The sequence below is a fragment of the Spermophilus citellus genome (genome assembly GCF_964194105.1).
Source record: "Spermophilus citellus genome assembly, chromosome: X".
Lineage (NCBI taxonomy): Eukaryota > Metazoa > Chordata > Mammalia > Rodentia > Sciuridae > Spermophilus > Spermophilus citellus.
In genome coordinates this window covers 36,924,237-36,943,425 of record NC_138190.1, presented here as the reverse complement: position 1 = coordinate 36,943,425, position 19,189 = coordinate 36,924,237, and the positions used below count along the sequence as shown (strand labels likewise).

The 19,189-nt window shown below is 39.2% G+C and overlaps 2 protein-coding genes across 7 annotated transcripts in view; both read right to left on the bottom strand.

Moving 5' to 3' along the window:
- MAOA (monoamine oxidase A) overlaps positions 1-375 on the bottom strand; it is a 79,945-nt gene extending 79,570 nt beyond the window's left edge. The window contains exon 1 of the mRNA XM_081276747.1: positions 124-375. Coding sequence (XP_081132873.1) covers positions 124-196 — 73 coding nt within the window. The 5' untranslated portion in view covers positions 197-375. The remainder of the gene's footprint in view (positions 1-123) is intronic.
- The window catches only part of LOC308638858 (uncharacterized protein), a 547,213-nt gene that overhangs the window by 365,285 nt on the left and 162,739 nt on the right, over positions 1-19,189 (bottom strand). The window lies entirely within an intron of this gene.

Below are 19,189 nucleotides of genomic sequence, written 5' to 3'. Positions count from 1 at the left end.
ATTGGAGCCCGGGCACAATTACACTCTACACATCAGAGACCTCCAAATACCACAGTCACATTGCAAGTCCCCCACCCCAGGCAGGCCAGGGACCCTCAGGCCACCGCTATGGTGCACACTGACCTGAGATGCCGCCTCCTATCACGACTACGTCGAACATGTGGCCTGCGGTACTCGCTTTCTCCCGACTCGCCATGCTTTGGTTGGAACTCTCCGGAGGCGGAGGCGTAGGTATAAGAGTGGGGACCGCCAAGGACCAGGCGGACCCTTTTACCCCCTCTAGCCCGGCGTCCGGGGGCGGAGCCAATCTTTCTAACGATACCCAGGGGTAGGGCAATGAAGGCGGGGCGGACTCTGGTGCTGACACTCGGGGAGCGCCTGGGGGCGGAGCTGATCCTTCCAGAGATACCAGCGGGGAGCCGGGCGCTGAGAACGGGGCGGGCTCTTGTACTGACACTCGGGGGGTGTTATTTGGTACAGGAGGTATTTGTAACGAATTCCGGGGAGTGCTGAACACTGAGGGCATGGCGGACCCTTGTATTGATATTTGGGAGGCGTTATTGGGCGTCGGAGGTCCTTGAACCGACATTTGAGAAGGGATATAGAGTGTACGAGGTACTGGTATTGATAACCAAGGATAGCCGGAAAGAGAGGGCGTGATGGATCCATGTACTGACCCTTGGGGGGAGTTATTGGGTGTAGGAGGTGCTTGTACCGACAGTTGGGAAGGATTATTGGATATAGGAAGTCCTGGTACCAATACCCAGGGATAGCCAGACATTAAGGTTGGGGTGGGCTCTTGTAGCGACCCTCGGGGTGTGCTGTACACTGAAGGTGCGTCTGATGCTACTGACTCTTGATAAGAGCTAGGCATAGAAGTCAGGGAGGACCCTCGTCCTGACAGCTGGGAGGAGCCCAAGGGCAGGGTAGATTCTGCTCCCGATTCCCGATGAGTGCCAGCGTCTTGGGAGGAGGATGGGGAGGACCCATCTAAGGTGGTTGACTGACTGGCAGGTGTGAGGACATGATCCTTAACTCCTTGGGAGCTTAAGCTCCTGGGGCTAGCCGTGGAGCTGTTATCATTTCTCTGGCCAGAACTAGTGCTGAGGTGGGAAGGCGCACTGGAGCTCCGGGACTCAGTAGGGTTCTCAGAGGACAAACTAGATGGGACATCAGAAATTGGTTGGGATAGGGTCCGCCACTCAGAATGGATGCTCCACTCAGAGTTGCTCGAGCCTGTACCCGCTCTGGAGTCTAGGTTCTGGACCGCGGCAGGGAGGTCCCGGGCTTTGGAAACCAGCCCCGCCTCACGCCCCCTGCCGCTGCTGCCGACGCCAACGCCTACGCTGCTGTCTTGGCCTCTGCCTTTGCCGCCTCTGCCGCCTCTGCCGCCGCCGCCGCCCGAGGTGGCCACACTGTATGCGCTCATGGTTCTTGAGTTCGCGGGGCGCTGGCAGAGGCGTCCTGCCACCCCTAGCCTCCCCTACCCGCGCTTGCCTTGCGGGCCCCGCTGTCAGGAGTCTGCGCTCTCAGAAGCCGGGAGGGAGGGCCCAGCCCATTAGGAGGCGGGGAGATGAGGCGCTGGTGTGGCCTAGCTCCGCCTTCCCCGTCTGCGGGCCGCTGCGCGCGCGTGCAGAGCTCTGCAGTTGGTAGTGGCCAAGTGATACCATTGCAGAGGGGAGGACAGTGGCCCGGCGAGAGTAGGGGCGTAGGTGTAGGTGTGGCCAGGTGGGTTCTTAACTTGTTGATTTCTTTCTTACGGTTCAGTTAAGAGGGATATTGGCGGCAAGGGGCTTGGAAAATCAGATATCTGAAAGAAACAAACGCGGTAGGCAGGGTCGCAAAACCACGTCCTGGCTGCACTTGGTCTGCCCCCTTTGTGACGTCACTTAGGGCCTGGTGAGGTCTGCGCAGCCGCGAGCTCTCCCTGAAGAGGGGAGGGTAAGGTGGAAACTGTCACTTGGGGGAGACCTGTTAGTTATTGGTTCTTTATGGTTTTTTCCCCCCATGCTGAAATGCTTAATTGAAACAGGTAGGCAGGAAAAATAACTCGGTTATCACAGATTAAGAGGGACAGGAATATAAAAGTGAAAGTCAAAGGATGGCTAAGGCACAGAAACAAATAAAAAAGAAAATGTGTTTCCCCATTCTCGTGAAACAGCGATATGTAGTGCTTACACTTCATTGTGCAGCCACTCTTCTGTCTTGCTAGTTTTATTTCTTTCTTAAAATCCCACATTTTCAGGTAGCAGAATACAACAGTCACTAATATGACAGTATGTAAAAATGTGATGTGTAACCGATGTGATTCCGCAATCTGTATTTGGGGTAAAAATGGGAGTTCATAACCCACTTGATTCTAATGTATGAAATATGATTTGTCAAGAGCTTTGTAATGTTGTGAACATCCAATAAAAAAAATCCCACATTTTCCTATCCTTCTAAAATGGAATTTGTCATCATGGAACCCTCAAATAGATGACAGTATGATATGAATTTAGGGTAAATGATGAGAACTCCAAGATATTAACTAAATATGTGTTCCTACCTATAAAAGTTTATCCTGCCTGACCAACAAACATCTTTTGAACAAGCTGTGAGGAAATATAGATGTGGTAGTATTTATCTGTATTTAATAGTTTTTACCACCTAGAAAAGGACTTGAAATTGAACTAAATTGGGATCATTTTTATCTTATTAGACTCTGAAGTAGTGAGAGAGGAAATAATAAAGAAGCCAGCTCTTTCTAATGTAATTCTGCCCACTTCTCTCCTTATTCATGTTGCTTTTATTTTGGTTTTCATTCCAATATGTGTTCTCACACTGTTGCTAATGCAAGGAACGGGAAATATGCCGGCAACACAAGACAGAGGCCATTATCGTTCCAACACAGTCTTGTAGAGGTAGGTTTTGAAAGCTCAGACCAAAAATGGAATCTTGGTTTATTGTGGAATCTGACTAGAGTTCATTGAAAAATAGAAGTGAGACAGAGAGAACAACCTGATTGTCTATAACCTACTCAACCAGTCAGTTGGTTACAGTTTAACTTGTTTATTTGTTATAGTTTAGTTACTTGGCTACAGGGTCTCCTACAACCAACCAAAATGCAGTTACTGTAATTAAACTCTGTATTGGTTTGGTCTGTTGGAAGCAGTGCAGGTGCCCAATCCAAATCCACGACCTATGCAAGTTTTTATTTAACATGTATTCTTACCACACTGGAAATTACCTTTGTGTGAGGAAATGTAGAAATGTTCCAGAAAGAGGAAACAATGTGAGCAAAGGTCCTGTGGTAGAAGGAAGCATGGTTCATTGGGGCAACTAAGTCAGCCAGTGGAGCTATGGCAAGGGGGAAGTGCTGGAGACAAAGCTGCTGATGACAGCTGAGCTAAGGTAAGACTGTTGATCTGGACCTGGGAATATAACTCAGTGGTAGAACTCTTGCCCAATATGCACAAGGTCCTGGATTCTACCCTAACACTGAAAAATGTCCTTTTCCTTTATCCAAAGAACACTGCAAGATTTTTAAGTAAGGAATTATGCCCAGATTGAGTTTTGAAAAGACCTGGCTTCCTGCCATGTGAATAAGGGGCAGAGGGAAGCAAGAAAAATAAATAGATACGGAAAGGGCAAAGTTAGGAATTCTTCATAGAAAGAGGTAAAAGTGTCATAGACTAAGGAGCTTTTTGAAAAGGGCTGCCTAATACAAGTTGTGCCTTTTAGTTCAGGGTGCACTGGATTTACAAAAAGCTTACAGGGTGGAAGCCAGGAAGATAAATACCCAGCCTTCATGTTCTGCCTCCCTCCAGTCTTCCACTGATCCTATCTGTAGTCCTAATCCAACCCCCAACTATGTGACAAGGAAACCTGTTGATGCAGTTCATACAGATCAGCCATTAGGGAACAGAACATTGGCGCAAAGGGAAGTAGTGTTGAAGTGAGAGCTAAATGAGCAAATGGATATAACACTTAGTGTAGTACCTGACATGTAATGATTACTCAGTACATATTCACGTGTTAATTTTTAAAAGCTACATTATATATTCATAGCATGTATTATAATTTATTCAACAATCATATTCTTTTCATTTAAATTTTTATTTTCAGACAGGGTCTTGCCAAGTTGCCCAGGCTGGCCTCTAACTTGTTATCCTTCCATCTCAGTTTCCTGAGGATCTGAATCACAGAAGTGTGCTACTGTGTGCAGCTTCCAATAGTCTTCGTGTTAATCAGTTTTTTCATTGTGACAAAACATCTGAAAAAATCAACTTAAAAGAAGAAAAGATTTATTTTGGCTCACAGTTTCAGAAGTTTTAGTTCATGATCACTTAGTCCATTGTTTCTGAACCTGTGGTAAGGCAGTACATCATGGGAAAAGGCATGGCAGAGGAAAACTATTCACCTCATGGTAGCCAGGAAGTGGAGGGAGAGAAAGGGAATGAAGGAGAGGGACAAAGGAGCCTGGGACAAAATATACCTTTCAAGGGAACAACCCTGGTGACCTACTTCCTCCAACTAAGCCCTACCTCCTAAAGTTTCCACTGGTTTCCAATAGCCCATTTAGCAGTTAATCTGTTGATGAGGTTGGAGCCCTCATGATCCAATCACCTCCTAAAACTCACACCTCTGAACACTGTTGCACTGGGTGTTCAAGCCTTCAGCACATGAACTTTTAGGAGACATTTCAGATTCAAACCATAACAGTTTTGTCTTTTTTTATTATTTTTTTACAAATTATTTACAATATTCATACATATTCTTTTCATTAATACAGTCATATACTTAAATGAATTTGAAACTTATTTCATCCATGAAGAATTCTCTTGGTTAATTTAGTTGAGATGATGATGTTTTCTAAACATTAATTTGGGTAATTTATATTTGACAGCCTTATTTAACATCTTTTTAAACAGGTCTTCATCTCCAGTATACTCAAAGGAAATTGTTTTCTTTATCCCTGATACTAAGCAATTTTATAAGGATAATGTATATGTGTTTGAGCACGCATGTGTGTCTCTGTGTGTGTGTGCGTGTCTGTACAATCATAAATTCTGTGACTTTTAAATTTTGAGTTTTTTAAAATATGAAAAATTGTACTCTATAGCTGTAATAAAAACTGTAATGCATTCTGCTGTCATGTATTTAAAATAAAATAAAATCAATAAAATGGAATAAATAAATAGAACCACAAGAACCAATAAATAAATAAATAAATAAATAATTTTTGAGTTTTTTTATTAATCCCTATGATAGAACTTGGTTTATTGCCTCTAACTTGGTTCATTGCCTCTATTATAAGTGTTTGGTTTCTTCCTGAAAAACACCTAAAATTATTGTTAAGGTTTGTATCTTAAGTGTCTGCCATAAGTTCATATCCTAAAGACTTAGTTGCCAGCCTATGACACTATTAGGAGGTAGAACTTTTAGAGGTGGTGGGCCTAGTTGGAGAAAATTGGGCCACTGAGGTGTGCTCATGAAGGGTATATTAGGACCCCCAGACTCTTCTTCTCTCTGTTTGCTTTCTGGCCACCATGAGGTAAATAGGTTTCCTCCACTATATGCTTCCACCCTAATTTACAGCTTTGGCACAGATGCATACTTACTGAAACCAAGCAACCATGAACTGGAACCTCTGAAAGGAGTAAGAGTAGAATGCAAGTAGGGATGGAAGTGTTCTTCTGCATGTGCTTAAAACTGTGTATCTCCCATTAGGGAGTCTTTGTGGGCTTAACTAAACCTTCAGACTCACAAAACTACCTATATTTGGCATCAGTTTGCTCAACATGATATAGAACAAAAACCACAACTTGTAGCAGGCCAGTGTTCAGTGTTTACTTTCCAAAGGAGTCCTTGCAGCAGATCATAAAATGATCCAAATAGTGGACTGCAGCTTAGTCTCCTAAGCAGTATTTTGGTAAAGTAGAACAAGATTCACATCAGACAAGTGTGGAGCCTAGATTGTCTTAACAGACTTATACCTCATAGGAAGTAATGAATTTTATAATTCCTCATGTATTGTATCTAGGGATCATATTAAATGCCACTACATTAAAGGAAGCCCAAAGTTATGGCTTTTTAATTATTTATAAATGTTTAACTGTCTATCAGTCCAGAGGCTATTTCCAGTGAGAGGGCACATAAGTAATATGTTGATTAACAAAATAGGAACAACTTGAGCATCAAAAGAAATTATGAGGGCTTGGGCTCAGTGGCAGAGCACTTGCCTCACATGTGTGAGGCACTGGGTTTGAGTCTTAGCACAACATAAAAATAAACAAAGAAAATAAAGGCATTCTGTCCATTTACAACTACCAACTTTTTTTAGAAAGAAAGAAATTATGAAGCCAGGTGTGGTGGTGTATGCCTGTAATCACAACTACTCAGGAGGCTGAGGCAGGAAAATTCCAAGTTTGAGGTGAGACTGGGCAACCTAGTGAGACCCTTTCTCAAAATAGAAAATGAAAAGGGCTGGAGACATAGCCCATAGGTAGAATATCACTAGGTTCAATACTCAGGATTGTTAAAACAAAAACAAAACAAAAGAATTTTGGTGATAATTAATAATACATTAATAAAATCCATCAGCCAAAATAAGTCATAAAGCATACAAAGAAAGGGATTAAAAATAGAAAGCTCTTATTTACAGAAAAGTATTAGGCAGTGAGTGTGGAAGGAATTATTTTTAAAAAACACTCTTGTAATAATTGATTGGAGCAAGAATCTCAGTAGGTACTGAAAACTTTGAAAGACTATTGGGAGACATTTTATTCACAAGTTCTTCAAGTATCACTCCACAGATTATTTTATTAATAAGGGAAGAATTACTTCACAAATAAGAGATCTGGCGGTTACCACTTGAACCAAATGATTTAACTTCAGATCACTAGTCATGATTAATCTAATTTGTCCTTTGATGTAATGCAGTAAGTCTACAACGTCAATTATGGTGTAATTTTACTAAAAATGTTTAACTTGAATATAATCACAAGGAACCAATCAGACAGAGCTGGAGACAGGATACTTTAAAAAACAACTGGATTTTTAAAAGTTAGTATTGTAAAAAATTAAAAGGCAGAATAATTGTTAAATATTTTTTTAAAAAATAGGGCTGGGTGTTTAACTCAGTTTTAGAATGCTTGCCCAGTATGAAAAGGACCCTGAGTTCCATCACCAGAAAAAAAATGAAGAGAATAAATTGATATGGGCTAAAGATTATGTGAGACTTGATTGGTTGGATTCTGGAGTGAAAGATGAAAAAGCTATAGACATATGACAATTGAGGAAATTTAAATATGAGCTGTATGATATTATTGATTAGTGTTAATTTTCCTAAGTGTCATATTTAGGTACTACTACAGTCATGAAGGAGAATATTCTTATTCTTAGATACAGGTTGAAGTTCTTTGAGGTGAAATATCATAAGTACTTCGATTTATTTTTAAATAATTCTAGAAATATCCAGACAAATAATCGAAGTATGCTCTCCTCCACAACACACAAGCACAGAATCATAAAACAACTGGTGAATCTATGTGCAGGGTATATTTGTGTTAAACAAAATATTCTTTTAACTCTTCTACAGATTTGAAGGTTTTTTTCAATATTAAGTGTTGGGGGAAATCAGTTCAATGGAAAAAGTATTTCAAACCCAAAATTCATTACCAAAATAATTTATTAATTATGAAGGCAAAAGAAAATCACCTTCATACAAGCAAAAAAGAAAGCTTACCTCTTTTTCTGAAAGATAATTTGAGGATACATTCCAGAAAAATAAAGCTGAAAACTAGAAAGACTGTCTCATGAAAGTAACTGTCTAGAAACCCAACAAAATAATTGGAATGACCACCAGTCAGCAGTCCAGAAAGTAAATAGAATTTATAATTCAATGGGCTCTAAGAATATAGTGAATTCCCCAATGGAGATATAGAATAAGTAAAGTTGAAGACATTAACACTACGGTAAGTAAAAGGATGGGGTTCAGAACACATTACCTTAAAATATTGTACATTGCCATTTGAGAAAACAGCTGAAGGAGAAAGGCCACTCTCACCTTCCCCTTGTCATATAACTGTGAAGCATACCAGAAGACCTCCATTCAAGTGGTGCTCTCCTTATGCCTGAAGAAAATTCCCTTTTCTACAAGAACATACAGACAGAGGGGAGAATCTGAAGAAGCAGATCTTGCTAACCCCTCCATGTTTATTACCATTACATGACCCTTTTTTGTCCTCCATTTATGATTGTCCACTCTTCATCAAATTGAAGCATAAAAATACATTTTACCTATTTATTTAGGTCTTAATTTCTGAAGACTCCTATGTAAAATTTATATTAGATAAATATGTATGCCTTATCTTATTAATCTGTCTTTTGTTATAGGGGTCTCAGCCATGGCCCTAAGATGGGAGGAAAAGTATTTCTTTTCTTCTACAGAGGGAAATTATTATCCTCTTAATTAGCAACAACAACAAAAAAGTCAGGGTTGAGGGTATAGCTCAGTGGTAGAATGCGTGCCTAGCTTGTATGAGGGTTAGCTCTCCAAAGAGAGTCAGAGAAGCAAATAAAAATGAGGTATAACTGAGCAATTTGTTACATTTAAGAAAAGTGAATCCACTTCATCTCAGCACTAAGAAATTCTCCTTTTTGTGGCACAGTGACCATGACTTGAAACCAGAAAGAAAAAGTATTGTATAATTATGCCATGCTATTTGGCTCTACAATGAATAGTTTTCATAGTATCATGAATTGGTATTGTGGTAAAATAAGCACTCCTATATGTTGCTGCAGAAGTATAAATTTCAGTAGTCTCTTTGAGGATAAAATATAATTAAAATCTTAAAAAATATGCCCTTCCACCTAGTAATTGAACTTGAGGGAATTATCCTAAGGAAATAATTACAAGAAGAAATTTAGCTATAAGCACTTCCATTGTTATATAAGTGACCAAAGGGGATTTGTTAAATTTGTTTTGGTTTACCCGTAAAATGATGACTGCAGCCACTAAAAATTATGATATATATTTTATTCAGGAACCATCATGGCTGTCTTAATCTATTGACTTATTTAAGAAATATTTATCAAGTACCTGTTTTATTCTAGGCATTGTTCTGAATATCATGGATATATAGATAGCTAATAAAGCTTATATGGGCCGGGGAGTAGCTGGGGTTTGAACTCAGGGGCTCTTAACCACTGAGTCACATCATCTGCAGTTTTTAATATTTTATTTAGAGACAGGGTCTCACTGGGTTGCTTAAAGCCTTGCTAAGCTGCTGAGGCTGGCTTTGAACTCATGATCCTCCTGCCTCAGGTTCCTGAGCCACTGGGATTACAGGTGTGTGCCACTGTGCCAGGCTAAAGCTTAGATTTTAATGGGAGAGAAGAATGAGCAGAGAAAACAATAACTCAATGAAGAGAGGTAATGTTTCAGATGATAAAATTTCTCTGAAGAAAAATCAAGCAGAGTAAAGAGAAAGAGAATAATGGGTTACTATATAATATTTTGTATAAGATGGCCAGTGAATTGGGGGGCAGAGCCAAGGAGATATCTAGGGAAAGAGCATTCCAGGAAAACAACAATGACAAAATAGCAAGTGCAAAGAAATAATGCTAGAAATACGCTTGCCTTTTTTTGAGGAAGAGCATAGAGAAAATATTGGAGTGGAGTGAGCAATGAGGGAACTGGTGGGAAATGTTGGGGGCAAATTTTATTGGGCCTATGTACTATGCTAAGGAATTATTATTATTTTTTCCTGAGAGACAGGAACCATTTGAAATTTTGAGCAGAGGAAGAAGATAATTTGACTTTAATTTTAGAAAAGTAATACTGTTTGCTTTGTAATGGATAAACTGTAGAGACCTTTATCCTGGAATCTCATCACTTCTACCAAATTCTATTGTTTTATAGAAGTGATGCTATGCAACTTCTGAAGCTAAGCCATTGTTATGATCTGAATGTTTGTGTTTCCTCAAAATTTATATATTGAACCTTAACCTTGGAGACAGTATTGTGAAATGGTGCCTGTGGGAAGTGATTGAGGCACATGCCTATAATTATCCCAGCTACTTGAGAGACTGAGGCAGGAGGATCACAAGTTCAAGGCCAGTCTAGGCTGAGGCAGGGGGATCACAAGTTCAAGGCCAGACTTGATGAGACCCTGTCTCAAAATTTAAAAAGGGAGTGTGGTGAAGTGCAGCTTAGTAGTAGAGTGTCCCTGAGTGCTATCTCCAGTACTGCCAAAACTGAAAATAAAAAAGAAAAGAGGCTGAGGGATACCTTTCTGCCATTTCTACCATATGGACACACATAGAAGGAAATGAGAAATGGACCCTTACCAGACACTGAATCTGCTGGTCTTGATCTTAGACTTTCCAGCCACCAGAACTGTGAATAATAGATTTCTGTTGTTTATGTTACCCAGTCTAAGGCATTTGTCAAAACAGCCAGAAAGGATTGACAGTCCTATAAGGTCATGAATTTTCTACCTGGTTCTCTTGGGATGTTTGCTCTGGTTAATATTCCTCACCACACAGAAGTTTGACTATTTGAGATTTCCATGCTGAAGGGTCCATGTGTTAGGTACTCTGGTCAACAATCCAAGGTCAGTTTGCAGCTGAAATTCATCAATAACTATCATGCCCATGAATATACCATTTAGGATGTCCAGCTCAGATGAGCCTTCAGACAACTAAAGCCCTGGATGGCACTAGCTGCAACAGCATTAGTCAAGATTGCCTGAAGTTTTGACCTACAAAATCATGGGCAAAATGAAGTGGTTATTGTTTCATATAACCGAAACACCAGATGAGAGGTGACTGTAGCTTGAACTTCAGTGGTAGAAGTAGAATTGGTCAGATGTAATCATGGCACACAAAAATGATTATGTAAGATTGAGTGAAAAAAAAAAATACTCAGCATAATAAAACATTTAAATCAAGTGTGGTGTCAATTGTATAAAGCAAAATGTATAGGATGACCACATATGTATAATATGTCAAAATACATTCTACTGTCATGTATAACTAAGAACATAAAATTGTATAGGATGAGTCAATCCCTGAAACACAAAATAAAGATTTAAATTTTTATTTGGAAACAATTATAAATTCACAGGAACTTGAAAAATATGACAGAGAAACCCCTTTATATCCTTCATCAAGCTTCCCCCAAAGGTAGCATTATATATAACAATAGCACATTATGAAAACCAGGAAATGTGATTATATAGGTTGATACATGCTCACTAGTATCACTAAAGTTATTTCTGAGTGATGGTACACATAAGACATTAGCAATTATACTTGACTTAAATATGTATCACTATTAAAATGCTAATACTTCATCTCTAAAAATCTTGTTATTTGGTAAAATCTAAGAAATATTTGTGGTCAAATTGCCTGTATTATACCAGTATCAATTTTCTGGTTTGGCCCTTCATTCTCCTCTCCATTCTTCACTCCTCCTACATACATCTGCGCACCAACAATAGTAACACAATGTTTTATTATGTCACCCCTTTGTTGTTTCCTGAGCTTTATTCTCCATATGATTTTTTTCCTGGATGTTCCCTATTCATTCTTCTAGACCAAACCATTATCTCCTATGAAGCTATCACAGATAGGTTCTATGGAAAGCTGAAACAGACGGAACTAGGAATGGGAAAGGTTTATTGGGAAAAGCACTATTGAAAGGAGATGGGGAAGAAGCAGGATTGGGTAGGAGAAGTCATGAGGGATCGATGCAGATCTGAAAAGTTGCTGCCAGCACAGAGGGACCTCTAAGTAAAGGGCACACATCAGAGGAACTCTGTGATGGATATTAATGGCTGGTCCAAAGTACTGTGGCCCTGATCAATCATATACTAGGGATTACCCTAAGAAGACTGCTTTGCTTAGTCATTGACTTGTGCTTCCTCAAGAATATTGTGAAGTTAACGATAAAGCTGAAGCAGATTCTGAAGAAAATCACAGCTGGAGGCTGTCACTAATTGTACTCTTCACATCTGAATGGAATCTTTTATTGCTTGTTTATTAGAACTGGGAACTGAACCCAAGGGTTCTTTACCACTACTGAGCCACATCTTCAGTCATTCTTATAATTTATTTTTTGAGACAGAGTCTTGCTAATTTGCTTGTGATCCTCTTCCCTCAGCCTCTCAAGTTACAAGTGTGCACCACCATAACAGGCTGACCAGAGTCCTGTATTGAAGGAGGATATGAATAACACATCCCCAGGGCTAGCTTCACAGATGTGTGACCTGTGCAGTAACATGGGGCCCCATGCTCGGAAGGGCCTTGCCCTTAGTTTGACTCCCTGCTGTCACAGTTTTGAAATTCTTAATAATTTTATCTTTGAACTTGCATTTTGTGAATGAAGCCCCTTGAGACTTCATTAGCAAATAGAATATATGTGTACACTGAGGAGATAAGTGTAACATGCAAGTACTCTGTTCATTGTTATCCCAAGAGTGCATCATTTACATGTAATCTTACCAATGCCCTTTTTGAATGACAGTTTTACATCTTTGTTTTGCATCAGGTCATGCAAATTATGTATCTGGCTCTGACTGAACCCTCCTTGATCAGGTTCTAGTTCTGAATTGATATCTATTCCCTGGTCCCACAACAGGCATTTCATCTTGTACTATGTAATATATTACTGCATTTAATATATTAATACAAATACATTAAAATTTCCATTCATATGTCTATTGCCATATGTGGTACTGATTTTATTTAGTATAATTCCACTCTTAAAAAGTATAAATGCCACTTTGAATAGTTTTTTTTTTGTACAGGGTGAGAGATAGGAATCTTGTTTAATTCTTCCACATATGGATATCCAGTTTTTAAAGCACCATTTGTTCAAAAGTCTTTTATCCAACGTATGTTTTTGGCACCTTTATCAAGGATCAGATTACGGTAGCTATGCAAATCTGTCTCTGTGTCTTCTTTTCTATTCCATTGGTCTTTATGCCTGAGATTTTTGTTTGATTGTTTGCTTGTTTTCAATTTTTTTGTTGTTTTTGTTTTGGTAGTATGGTTTTAACCCAGGGTTGCTTAGCCACAGAGAAACATCACCAGACCTTTTTATTTTTTTATTTCAAGACAGGGTCTCACTAAGTTGCACAGGGCCTTGTTAAACTGATTGTTAAACTGAGGAGGCTGGCCTTAAACTTGTGATCCTCCTGCCTCAGCCTCCAGAGTCACAGGAATTAAAGGCATGTGCCCCGTTTCCAGCTGCATGTCTGTTTTTATGCAAATACCATTCTATTTTTGTTTCTATTGTTCTATAGTATAATTTGAGATCCAATATTGTGATGCCTTCAGCATTATTCTTATTGCTCAGTATTGTTTTGGCTATTCTGGGTCTCTCATTCTTCCATATGAATTTTAGGACCATTTTTTTCTAGTTCTGAAGAATGCCATTGGTATGTTGATATGAATTGCATTGAATCTGTAGATCAATTTTGGTAATATAGCCATTTTGACAATATTAATTCTGTCTATCTAATAACATGGGAGGTTGTTCCATCTTCTAAGGTCTTCATCAATTTTTTCTCTTCAGGTTTCTATATAGTTTTCATTGTAGAGTCTTTCACCTCCTTATATTTATCCCTGGATATTTCATTCTTTGATGCTATTATAGAGGACCAAAGACCTAAGAATTAGACCAGAAACATTACAACTGCTAGATGAAAAATATAAGGTCAGTACTCCAGCATATTAAGACTTCTAAAACTCAAGAAATAAAACAAGGAATTAATAAGTGGATGGCATAAAATTAAATAGTTTCTGTACAGCAAGGGAAACAATTAAGAGTGTGAAGAGAAAGCCTATAGAATGGGAGACAATCTTTACCAGCTACTTTTATGACAGGGGATTAATATTCAGAATATAAATAGAACTAAAAAATATACTTCACATCAAACCCAGTAACAACCACAAATAACCTGATCAATAATGGGCAAATTATCTAAACACACATTTCTTGAAAAAACAAATGCAAGTGGAGAAGAAATATATGAAAACATATTCATAATCATTAGCAATCAGGGGAATGCAAATAAAGACCATACTGAGATTTTATCTCACTCAGTTAGAATGGCAACCATCAAGAATACAAATAACAATAATTGCTAGTGAGGATGTGGGAATAAGATACAATTATACATTGTTTGTGGGATTGCAAATTACTACCACCACTTTGGAAAGCAGTATGAAAATTCTTTAAACAACTAGGAATGGAGCCACCACATGACCCAGTTATCCCATTCCTTGGTATTTATACAAAAGAACTAAAATCAGCACACTGTAGTGATATAGGCACAACAGTGTTAATAGCAGCACAATTCACAATAGCCAAGTTATGGAACCAGCCTTGGTGTCTGTCAACAGATGAATGAATAAAGAAAATGTAAGCTGGGTGCAGTGGTGCAAGCCTGTAATCCTAGCATCTCAGGAGGCTGAGGCAGGAGGATTGCAAGTTCAAAGCCAGCCTCAGCAAAAGTGAAGCACTAAGCAACTCAGTGAAACTCTGTCTCTAAATAAAATACAAAATAGGGCTGGGAATGTGACTCAGTGGTCAAGTGCCCCTGAGTTCAATTCCCGTTACCCCCCCCCCCCCAAAAAAAAGAAAATGTGGTATATATGCACAATGGTGTTTTACTCAGCCATAAAGAAGAATGAAATTATGGCATTTGCTAGTAAATGAATGGAATTGGAGAATATCATGCTAACTGAAATAAGCCAGACTTATATGTCAAGGGTTGAATGGTTTTTTTTTTTTTTTTCTCATATGTGGCAGCTAGAGAGGGGAAAAAAAAGGACTAAGAAAAGACACCTTGGGGGCTGGAATTATGGCTCAGTGGTAGAGTGCTTGCCTTAGCATGTGTGAGGCACTGGGTTCAATCTTTAGTACTACATAAAAAATAAATAAACTAAAGTTATTGTGTTCATCTACAATTAAAATTACTCAGAAAGAGGAAAAGGAATCTCACAAAAATAGAAGGGAGACCAAATGGTCTTTATTTGCATTCTCCTGATTGCTAATGATTTGCTAATGATTAGAATAGAGGAAGGTGATCAAGAGGGAGAGAAGAGGAGAGGGCATGGGAAAGCACTGGGGAATGAAACCTACCAAATTATTCTATGTCCTTGTATGAGTATACCACAATTAATTCTGCTTGTATATACAACTGTAATGTAATAATTACTCTAATAATAGTAGAAGGGAGATAAGTAGAATACAGCAAGAATAACAGGGAGGAAGGGAAGGAAGGAAAGGGGAATGATATTGATCAAATTATGTTATGTTCATATAGAAATATGGCATTTATGAATTCCACTCTTATGTATAACTTGTAATGTACTAATTTTAAAAAAAACATAAATGCCAAGAATTTATTCATTATTTCCCTTCTTTTATCCTTCTTCCTTTAATCTACCCATCTCCTACTCTATAGTAAATGAAAGATCACAGTGGTAATCAGACACTTACATATCCTCCAATATCTATTTTCCCTTTCTTCTTTAGAAATAGAACTCATAGTTTTTACTTCTCTGAGTAAATACTATAATTTCTCTGCTTCCCTTACAGCCAAATATGACTAAATTCTGTTCAACAGACATAATTGGAAAATTCATGCAAAAGTCTCAGGAAATTTTTTTAAAAGGGAAGAATTGTCCTGTCTTCTTTCCTTCCTTCTTCCTGCTACCTGGAATGTAGACGTGAAGGCTAGAACTCATATTGCTACCTCAGACCATAAAAATGGAAGGATGCTTGCTGGCAGAATGATTAGAAAGATTATATGCATTTGCCGATTTCTTTTACATGAAGGATGCACTTCATTTTGTTTAAGGCACTATTATATGCGGTTTTATGTCACAAGTAGCTAAACTTAATCCTACTGATATAGTTCTTTTTTTAAGTAAAACATATATTTATTTACTGAACTTTCACCAAGATTGAAAGGGTAAACTTTATGATTCTATCAGGAGAGTTTTATTTTTTTATATATACATTTAAATTTGTTCTGATATAGTTCTTTAAATGAATTTGGAACAATAAGTATATGTCTACTGTTCTGCTCAAGAAGGATACTCCCAGCTGGTCCTATTCAGTTCTGCCTTACCAAGATTGAGGCTCTCCTTTCAAGTTTCCTGTCTCTACCTTTTGGTTGGGGATAGGGGTCGGGGATTGACTCCAGGGCCTCACACATGCTAGGTAAGTACTCTATCACTGAGCCACATTCCCAGACTTAGTTCAATATTATTGGAAGAGGAATTGTCCATAGATTATGAGTTGGCAGGGGTAAGGGAAGGAAAATCTGCACTTAAAATAGCCCCTCCTTTGAATCCCTTTTATTCATCTGTCTGGTTATTGTGATAAAAAATTCACCCTCCCATTCTTCTGTCTTTTCTCTTCAATTTAAGTCTCTACTTTGCCATCTCTTTTTACTTTGCCCATGCTCTGTCTCATTTAATGTCTAGGAGAAGAAAAGCTAGCATACAGATTTGTGTTACACACTTTAAACACAAATTAAAAGTCTCTTTGAATATTTGTATGTACCTTTATTTGACCTTTTATATACACTGGAAGAGTGAAATTGTCCTTGTTGTATCAGTGACAGTGAAGAGGGACAGGGGAAAACATAGAAAACAGCCAGAATAATACTTTGATGTATAACCAGAGTAGTACTATTGAGATATGATATACATGGATCAAATTAAATTCTCAGAAGAATCTCCCAGGTCCAAGAAGTAAAATGTATATATGGTTGAGTTCCTTCATAAATGACAGATAATGAACTCAGAGTGAGGCACCAGATATATAGTGATGAGGTGGGAGTTACATCATCCCAGCTGCTCAGAGGTTGAAGGTACTTTCTAGCCTCAAACCACAAGAGCTACTTCCCCTTTAAAAAGTTCTTATGTACAAGGACAGAGAATCAAGGAAAGGTAGAACTTTCCAAGTACATCAACATCAGTTCTATTTCCCAGACTTCTGGTCAGCAGTGATATTGAATCAAGTCCTTTGAATAACTTAAAATGCTGGCTTTGGCTGTCTGCACTGAGAGCCCCTACAGGGGCTATGTCTGACATTTATAAACGTGTTTACTCTTTTCTTCACATACATAGGCAAGAATCAGAGAATCCTCTGAATCATGTGGCTCTAGGCAATTTTAAGTCCAGGCTATTCTTCAAATCATCCCTTTAACTTTCAATATTACAAGACACAATTTGAACAACAAGAATTACAAAAAAAAAAAAAAAGCCAGGCAGTTCCCTCGTTTGAGCAAATAAGCAATTAAGTTCAAATCAGCCTCGCTTAAGAGATTACAGCTCCAGGCATTCCCACTGACTGGGACCAGGAAGGCAAAGTAAAGTGGTAAGGTAAACAAACAATTATCTACAAAATTTGATCAATATGGAACATTAGGCAATTAAGATGATGCTTTCTTAAAAGCATCATCTTAAGAGGGACTTGAATTATAAACCAGATAACTGTCTTCAATTTCCTCAACATGTTTTTGTATAAACACTATTCAAAAGGGCTTAGGACCTGTGCTTGTTACTCTCCATTTCTTCCTCCTCCACAGTGATTTTCTGCCCTTCTCTGCCCTGCTATGACCCCCTGGAATGCACCACCTGGGTGCCCCAGCCTTTAAGCTTCTAGAAGTTTGGGTTGGGCCATGGGACTGGAGGCTGGCAAGAGATTAAAGGCAGGAGAGAAAGGTCAGGATGTTTATTCCATCACTAACATCACCCACCTGCCCCCACTACTTAGCTGAGGGCACAGCCATGGTTGTCTCCCTCTAACTATAGCTGGGATTCCTTAACATCATTTCTACTCCATACCATGTCAGGTCAAGTAGTGGCTAGTCCCTGGGTGCTTCACCATTTCCTGTTGGTTCCTGTAACCTAGCCCATAACTTTGTAAATAAATCTCCTCTGAATAGACTTAAAAAGTTCAGATTATAATGTCTAAAAATCCCAGGTGACCTTACTCAATGGTCAACTGTGTTAATATGACCTACTATAGCAGCTGAAAAGCCAGACTTTGGAGCTATGTCTATTTTGTATACTGTACTTTGGAATGAGTACCTTAAAATATTTCAAAAATAAGGTTGTAATCACAGTATATAACACTATTCTCAATTTTCTGAGGCACAAAAGAATGTTTAAAAAGAGAAAGTTCAGGATCCTTTTCTTGGGGGTGAAGTTTCTTTAGAATAGTTTACATTGGTATTTATGAGTGTGAGTCAGCTTGTCATTATTTCCAATGGCTTTCAAGTTTGGAATAAAAATTTGGATCTAATAACTCTTAACACAAGTGTAGAGCACCCATGTTTGTGAGAATCCATCTTGTTTACTGCCGCAGTCTGGCTGGGCACAATTCAGGAGCCACTTGTCAAAAGAAACTAACTTTATTTTTAGAACTACAAAGGCCAAACAAAACAGCTCCTCAGGAAAAATCCCTCAGAGCCCAACTGCCACCACCGGCTTCCCACAAGCCTCTCACCCCCACACCAGCCTCTCCACCTCCCACAATCCTCCTGCTCTTGAGGCCGATGGGCTGGGTCGTGTGGGCGGAGCCAAAGAAGTCCCCCAATGAGCAGCTCCATGGAGGAGCCAATCAGCTAGATGTTGCTGGGGCTGCTGTGAGCCAATCATCAGCTGGCAGTCTGAAGGGCGGGGAAACAGCCCAATGAACATCACCGCAGAGGAGCCAATCAGCTAGATGTTGCTGGGGCCGCTGTGAACCAATCATCAGCCGGCAGCTGGAAATTTGCTGGCAGCTGGAAGTTTGCTGGGGCCCCTTTGGCTGTGGCTCTCAACAGTTTACATCTATGATATGCTAAGATAAATATTTAAGCAAGATTTTTTTTTTCTTAGAGGGAACTAATGTTGTAGGGACAAACGAGGCAAGGCACTGAAGATAGCAGGAAACAGTTTTATTAGGCTGCAGCCAGGTTCAGAGGGCTCAGCTTTTGCTGTAATCAGTTAATCCCCTGAACCCCGTGTTCAGGGAGTTTCAAAATTTTATACCCAGTATGTAAGGAGAGGGGCTCAGAAGTTCACAGTCTGCAGAAGTTTACATAAAAGCAGCTTTTTTTTCCACTGTTTTGGGCAAGTTAACCCTTCAAGGACAACACCTGAGAAGGGGAGAGCTTCTCCCCTTTCTTTC